The sequence below is a fragment of the Branchiostoma floridae genome, chromosome 8 (genome assembly GCF_000003815.2).
Source record: "Branchiostoma floridae strain S238N-H82 chromosome 8, Bfl_VNyyK, whole genome shotgun sequence".
Taxonomy (NCBI): domain Eukaryota; kingdom Metazoa; phylum Chordata; class Leptocardii; order Amphioxiformes; family Branchiostomatidae; genus Branchiostoma; species Branchiostoma floridae.
In genome coordinates this window covers 20,107,055-20,115,143 of record NC_049986.1, presented here as the reverse complement: position 1 = coordinate 20,115,143, position 8,089 = coordinate 20,107,055, and the positions used below count along the sequence as shown (strand labels likewise).

Here is an 8,089-nt window from a genome sequence, read left to right as displayed (position 1 = left end):
TGATGGTTCAAACATGTTCCACTTTCATTTTCATTTGTTTGAACAATTTAGAACTACAGTGACTGAAATATTCTTTTGCTTAGAATAGTTCAAACTTATTACAAATATTATTTCAAAACCCTCTCGGTGACTTGGAATCGACTCTATGGCTTCTTTTTGACAGGGACGGTTTTTGGGTGAAAATACGCGCAACCCTCTGTCGATCTGAAATATAGCCGATCTTCAATCTATACACCCGAAGATCGTTGATCATGTGACAGGGGTATTGGTGTCATACCTCTACAAACGCCTTCTGCACGACCTCAGACACGTGTAAGTCCCTGCCTCCGGTCAGTCCGGACAGATCAGCCAGCCTGGAGTCGAACAGGTCCTCTATTCCCATCTGCTTCAGGTGGTCCGTCAGACTCACGGAGTACTCCAGCTTAAACTTGGGCAGGTACACCAGAGACTGGGGACAGAAAAAAAGGCAAAGGTTGTACCATAGCTAGACTGATGATCTTATCGCAACCCACCCAAATATGGGTGGCCCCGGACTGCAGAGATTGCGTTATATGCCTCGTTTGGGATTGTGTTCTCGCCGCAAAAGCGCCACTTACATCGTATGGCCTATGCATATAGCGACGAGAAGCAGAACTCCAGTTACTGAGTTAGAAGCTCTGCGGAAAAGGCCTGATAGGCATTGAAACGTCAGCAGGTAATATTATCTGGTTGTGTGAAAGAAAACTCTCCTATAGACTATAGTCCAACTTACAAACGTGTTGTTCAAGGCGTTTCTCCATCCCCGGAGCGTGTCCATGGTGATTTTGTCCTCCACCTGCCTCAGCCCCTCCTTCTCGGTCGGCACGATGACCAGCATGCTCAGGTCCCTCTGCTTGTACGGTAACTCCAGCACACTGCAGCCGACCTCCTTTCGACACAAGTGACAGCTAGCCATATACATTTTCTGATTATATCCAGTCATAGTTGAAGGGTGATGACTCATCCCGAGGTCTGTATGTTGCCATAAAGCCACTTGCTATGACGACCTAATTAATAGACCTAACGATTGTGCGAAGCGAATATATGTCCTAGCAAATATAGAATACATATCCCAGCAACGATGTCATCCATATATTCAAATTAACATTATTACCTTTGCCAGAATGGCAAAGGTTATACTTTCGGTCCGGTTGTGTGTTTTCCCTCTGTTTGTGAACAGCATAACTCGAGAAGACTGCGACGGATGCGGCTGATATTTGGTGGGTGGGTAGGGGTCTGGAGAACGAAGGGGGGGGGGTTCGATAATGGGCCCCCTAGCGGCTTGCTAAGGTACTGCAGCGGAACCTCCATGCTTGAGATCTCGCGTTCTGGACATGCTGCGGTCGTGATTTTTGAACGGTAGGGACCCCTTAAACTTAAAGCAAAGAGTGATTGCTGCGAGTTTGGGCCCCCTAGCGGCTTTCTTGGAAGTGCAGGCGCCGGTTTACTTGCAAACTTTTGTCCGTAGACAGCATAACTCGAGAAGACTTCGACGGACGCTGATGATGTATGGTGGGTGGGTAGGGGGCTGAAAAACGGAGGGGGAGTTCGATGATGGGCCCCCTAGCGGCTTCCCTTGGTACTGCAGCGCAACTTACGGGTGTGTGTGTTCTCATCTTCTAAACATGGTATGGTCACGAAGTTTGGGTGTTAGATAGCTCTTGTGCTCAGGAGTTAGTGACATAAGTTTGGGCCCCCTAGCAGCTAGTTTAGGGATAGCCGGGGCATTCTTGTCAAAAACTTCTGAAGCATTACAACACCCAAGCCTGGTTTAGTTGATTACACCAGTGCAGACAGTTGACGGTTCCCGAAGCCCAGGGGTCAGACTCCCTGACCCCACATGTCAGTTTCCAGACTGGTGGACCATACCAACCAGTTAGCAAAATAGGTAGGATTTGTTGGTAAAATGACCTTTTCCATAACTCCAGAAGGGAACAACGGATTTTTACCTTTGCCAGAATGGCTAAGGTTATGTTTTGGGCGTGTTTGTGTCTGTGTCTGTGTCTGTGTCTGTGTGTGTGTGTGTGTGTGTGTGTGTGTGTGTATGTATGTGTGTGTGTGAACAGCATAACTCAAGAAGCCTTGGATGGATCCTGATGATATTTGGTAGGTGGGTAGGGGTCGGGAAAACGAAGGTCAAGTTCGATTATGGCCCCCCTAGCGGCTTGCTAAGGTACTGCAGTGGAAACTCAATTTTTATATCTCGTGTTCTGGACATGCTGTGGTCATGATTTTTGAGTGGTAGATAGCCCTCGGGGCAGAGAGTAAGTGCTGTGAGTTTGGGCCCCCTAGCGGCTTTTTTGGAACTGCAGGCGCCGGTTTCCTTTCAAACTTTGGACGAGAATAACTCTACAACGTGTTGACGGATCTTCATGATTTTGGTATGTAGATAGAATGAGTGTTGACTTACATAATGGGATACTAATTATGCAAATCAACAGCTAACTTGCATAATTAATGAGGAAAGTTTATGAATCCACTGCATTCCATGATAGGACTTGTCACATATGTAGCTGGGAAGGAGGGAAATGTCAATAGATATCAATTATGCAAATGATGACCTCATTTGCATAATTAATGAGAAAATATGAACGTGTTGACGGATCGTCATGATTTTTGGCATGTAAATAGCCTAAGTGAAGACTTATATAATGTGATACTTATTATGCAAATTAACAGCTAGTTTGCATAACTGATTAGGAAAAGTTCATAAATCCACAGCATTCCATTATAGTACTTTCAAAGTTGTCACATATGTAACTGAGAAAGAGGGAAGAGAGTAAGAGGTGTATTTAAAGACTTGAAAAGAGAATAACTCAAGAATGGATCAAAGGATCATCATGATTTTTGGTATGCTGATATCAGTTAATTGTAACTTGGGATCTAATTTGCATAATCAATGCCGAAATTTTATAAACCAACTCCAAGCATATAATCTTGAAATGAAATGAAATTAGTAACGCATTTGTCTACAGACATCATTCTACATAACAAACCTGGTTTATTTGGCAAAGGTATGTGTTCGTGGAACTCTAGTCTTACTTTGCGATGTCTTGCCCATGCTCGCATAATAGTGATCCCGTCACATTTGGCAAAAATCGATCGGACGCTGATTCTACGGCAATCGCCCGAGCCTCGCTTATAATTTTAACTTTATTGCACAACAAGTGTACAAGGTACAAAGTAGAGTCGATTCCACATTACCAAGAGGGTCTTTCTTGCCTTTTGTTCCAACATTTTGAAAATCTTTATAACATTCTAAATGTGATAAGTAACTGTTTAGAACTATCTATAATATCTGTGTGATGTTCTAAATATTTTCTATAGTGTTCATACATGTTAGAAACATTTCTAACATCAAATCCATTATTTCTGTTAGTTTCTAAACTGTTCCAACATAGATTTATCATTTGTGATCAAATGTGATCATATGTTCGAACAGTGAAACAAAATGATGAAACTGGGTCAGTGTGCTGGGAAGAGGGCAATTCACACATCCCTGCCAAGTACAGGAAATTGTGTCTGTCTGACAGCTTTTCACAAAAGAGCCACTAGTGTCTACTAAAAATACAAGACCCAAACAAAAGGCCCATCTTAGCAGCTTTGTTTATTGGGGTAATAAAAGTTTCTATGGAGGAAAAAAATGACGCAAATTGTTGGAACATATGATCACATGTTCCAACAATAACAAAAACACATAGATGTTTCTAAATTGTTCTAAATAAAGAGATATTTGTACCATTAATTTCCCAATGTTTCCAACATATATAGATAGGTTCAAACATGTTCACACTTTCATTTTCATTTGTTTGAACAATTTAGAACTACAGTGACTGAAATATTCTTTTGCTTAGAATAGTTCAAACTTATTACAAATATTATTTCAAAACCCTCTCGGTGACTTGGAATCGACTCTATGGCTTCTTTTTGACAGGGACGGTTTTTGGGTGAAAATACGCGCAACCCTCTGTCGATCTGAAATATAGCCGATCTTCAATCTATACACCCGAAGATCGTTGATCATGTGACAGGGGTATTGGTGTCATACCTCTACAAACGCCTTCTGCACGACCTCAGACACGTGTAAGTCCCTGCCTCCGGTCAGTCCGGACAGATCAGCCAGCCTGGAGTCGAACAGGTCCTCTATTCCCATCTGCTTCAGGTGGTCCGTCAGACTCACGGAGTACTCCAGCTTAAACTTGGGCAGGTACACCAGAGACTGGGGACAGAAAAAAAGGCAAAGGTTGTACCATAGCTAGACTGATGATCTTATCGCAACCCACCCAAATATGGGTGGCCCCGGACTGCAGAGATTGCGTTATATGCCTCGTTTGGGATTGTGTTCTCGCCGCAAAAGCGCCACTTACATCGTATGGCCTATGCATATAGCGACGAGAAGCAGAACTCCAGTTACTGAGTTAGAAGCTCTGCGGAAAAGGCCTGATAGGCATTGAAACGTCAGCAGGTAATATTATCTGGTTGTGTGAAAGAAAACTCTCCTATAGACTATAGTCCAACTTACAAACGTGTTGTTCAAGGCGTTTCTCCATCCCCGGAGCGTGTCCATGGTGATTTTGTCCTCCACCTGCCTCAGCCCCTCCTTCTCGGTCGGCACGATGACCAGCATGCTCAGGTCCCTCTGCTTGTACGGTAACTCCAGCACACTGCAGCCGACCTCCGGGTCGAACAAGATGTGGTGATTTCCGCTTCTGCATCAAAAAGACATATACAATTAAGGGTTAATGACTCGCCCCGAGGTGTATATGGTGTCACAACGCCTGGGCCTTTGCTATAACCACCGAATAATATCACCAAGTGAGCGACCAACTGGTGTCGATGCAAATTCTGACCAATCAAAAAGAGCGATACACACAGGGCTGGCCGGAGTCTAGGTGTTACGGCGTCATAACCAACATGGAAGGGGCCTTCCATTGGTCCGTGGCGCCTAGCTATATGATAATATAATATGTTCAATAACGTAATTGATTTATGCTAATTGACAGATTGACATTATATGTGTACTTTATTGTAATGTATCTAGTAATTGGATTGTATGTAGAAGACTTCAGGAAGAATAGTTTGATGTATTCAACTGATGGAGAACCCTAATAGACAAACAAACAAATAAACAAACAAAGAATGAAACTCAGCAAGATCTGTATCAGTGTCACTGATAAAAGACAGTGGAGTCTACCTGAAACGTGTGACCGTTTCCAAAATCGTATCCAATTACTTGAGTAAATCTTATCTTGCGTATCTGGATATGTAACCGTCATCGACGTTCTTTTCCATTTTATTCGACAAAAAAGATCAAAGGAATGAAACGCGCTGAGAAACACACGGGGACACGAACATTGGACCGATCCTGATCGAACGCCATGTCGAACAAATAGAACCAGGTAAAACCCCATATTCTATTTCGAACACCTCCGTCAAAAATTGCTGTCCTACCAGCGCCGTTTTTGACAGAGGTGTTGGAAATAGAACATGATCGAACAGGGGGCGGGGCTTCAGGATCGGTCCATTCTACAACGTAGATATGTCAATAAAGAATTGAATTGAATTCTGCCAGATTGCAATAATCGTCAGGACACCTCTACAGACCTGTGCATCATCGGTACATCCACACTGTCCTCCTCCGTCCTGAAGAAGGGACGGTCATCCGTGTCGAAGGGGTTGAACTCGTTGTCCCACTTGGCCTTGAAGTACAGGGCGTTGACGAGGACCAGCCTGGTCAGGTCGTTCAGCATGTCCTCACTGATCAGGTCCTGGATCTTCTGCTGGGTCTTCTCCTCAACCCAGTTGTTGATCATGTCACTGGCAACCTGAGGGAACACATTAGAGCTCGTTTAACTCTCTAGCTTAGGGAGTAGCCTAAGCTGTATTACGACTTGAGATTCTTTGTTGTTTATCATGCTATTCATTGCGTTGTCTGTTGAACATGATAAGTAAGAGTAGAGATTCTCTACCTATTACATTGTAGAACAAGCTTGACAACCTGACGGACAATACTATAGGCCATTTCATGAAGGAAATATGTTACCTTGAACAGAGCCAGGAGTAGCGCAGGCAGAATTAGGGACAGCCTACTGAAGCGGTGACGGGTGAACAGAATCTACAGACTAGAGTAGACACCTGCTATGTTGCACTTTTTGAACCTCTCATGTTTCCTGCAATTAGCTAGCCCACGGTTAAGCTTGGTATATAGGTTTGGAACTTTGGGATCAGACGTCTAGTCTATGTACAGGTAACTATTAAGTAGCAGAATGGAAGCTACGGTATAGATTGGTCTGTGTCTGTATCAATATAGCCGGTATAACCGCCCTTCGGCGTAATACACCGGCTTAGTGGTCTGAGTGGTTTAACTGCGAGAACCGTTTTGTGGAGGAAATGTAGGTTTCAAGTGACGTTACCTTGCTGTCTCCAAAGTCGACCCTGCCAACTTCCGCCCCGTAGTGTTGCTTCATGCCGTCTATGTAGGTCTGCAGCACGTCAAAGTCCTCCTGCACGAAGAGTCGGTTTGCCATGGACAGCGTGTATGACGTCATGTTGGTCGACGTGGTCTCCGTCAGTTTAGCAAACGTCTTGTGGAGGGTCAGCTCACTGTCGAATAAACTTAAAGTTTAAGGCACTCGTGCGTCTGTAACAGATGCTTAGTGGTGGTGCCCGTTTGTTTGTTTGTTTATTTTCATACACCTGGGTAGCCTATTCAGTGCTAGTACACTGGTTTTCAATAGGGCCCAGTATTCACATATACATACAAGGAAATAAAAACAACTTACAGAGAGAGAAGTAGACATATACGTCGGAACATATAAATACAACTGAAACATGAAAGACATAGATAAATCAAAATCAAAATCATAATCCGATCCATGGTCAACAGTTTGGGAGGTCAGAGGTCACTACTCAGTACTGAAACTATGTTAGGTCTTTCAAAGCTGACTTAAATGAATTTAGGCTTTGAACTTGCTTAATGTAGGCTGGAAGTGAATTAAAGTGTTTAGCACCTCTGTATGAAAATGTACGCTGTCCTGTTGTGGTCTTGAAAAAGGGTTTGTATAGGAGTGATGTCTGTCTGGTTTGGTAATTGTGTAAGTTGTGGTTGTGAGAGAAGATGGATGATAGGTATGTTGGTGCTAGCCCATTGATACACTTGTAAACCATAATGCACACATGATCCCGCCTTCTCCCTTTTTCGAGGTACTGCCAGCTGAGCTTCTCATGAAGGTTGAGGACACTGCTGGCCTGTAGGTTGAGTTGCAGAACTACCCTGGCAGCCCGGTTCTGTAGCACTTGGAGTTGTTGTTGTCTCCCCACTCCGCAGCTATCCCACACGGTGTCACAGTAATCCAGAAGGGGGAGTACCATTGCTTTATACAACATGTCAGCTATATTTACAGTGAAGCAAGGTCTAAGACGTCTGAGTAAACCTACTCGTTGGGTTACCTTTGAGCAGAGTTTGTCAACATGTTCATTCCACAACAATTTGTCATCAAGAATAAGCCCTAGGTATTTAAATGAAACCACTCTTTCTATTGACTCTAGTCCAATTTTGATTGACACTGTATGTGCCCGTCCCCGTTTCTGTAACCCTTGGACCACACATCTTGTGCAAGACACTACAGCAGGGAGTTAGTCCACCGATTATGATGTGTGTTAAAGTCCCATACTCTTTGTCATCAGTGCTGCGTACTAAGCAGTATTTTTTTAGTCTTTGTTATGACGCAGTACAACCCTCTGGATACACAGCAGTCTACCAATGAGCTATTCCACCGGTCAGTGACAGTGTTGAGTGCCACTCCCACGGGCACAACTTCGGGGGCATGGCGAGTATCAAACCAGGACCCCTCGGTTCCAAGCCAAACGCTCTACCAATTACGCCATATCAACTACACATTCGAATGGTTTTCAAACATTTGTCAGTTTTGTCTAGCCTCTACCAGGCTCCGTGGTTTGATGGTCTAATAGTCGAAATTGGACAAATAGAGTCAATAGTACGCTAGGGGAGTCAGCCGGCCGAGTAGGTCCATTTTTCAAACCACGAGCCTGTGCGCACTCGGCATCGTCT

At 43.9% G+C, this 8,089-nt stretch overlaps 1 protein-coding gene across 1 annotated transcript in view; it reads right to left on the bottom strand.

Moving 5' to 3' along the window:
- LOC118420625 (leukocyte elastase inhibitor-like) overlaps positions 1-8,089 on the bottom strand; it is a gene marked incomplete in the record, with an annotated part of 21,928 nt that overhangs the window by 13,088 nt on the left and 751 nt on the right. Inside the window, 5 exon segments of the mRNA XM_035827469.1 lie at positions 278-448; positions 752-904; positions 4,694-4,727; positions 5,623-5,843; positions 6,432-6,621. Coding sequence (XP_035683362.1) covers positions 278-448; positions 752-904; positions 4,694-4,727; positions 5,623-5,843; positions 6,432-6,621 — 769 coding nt within the window.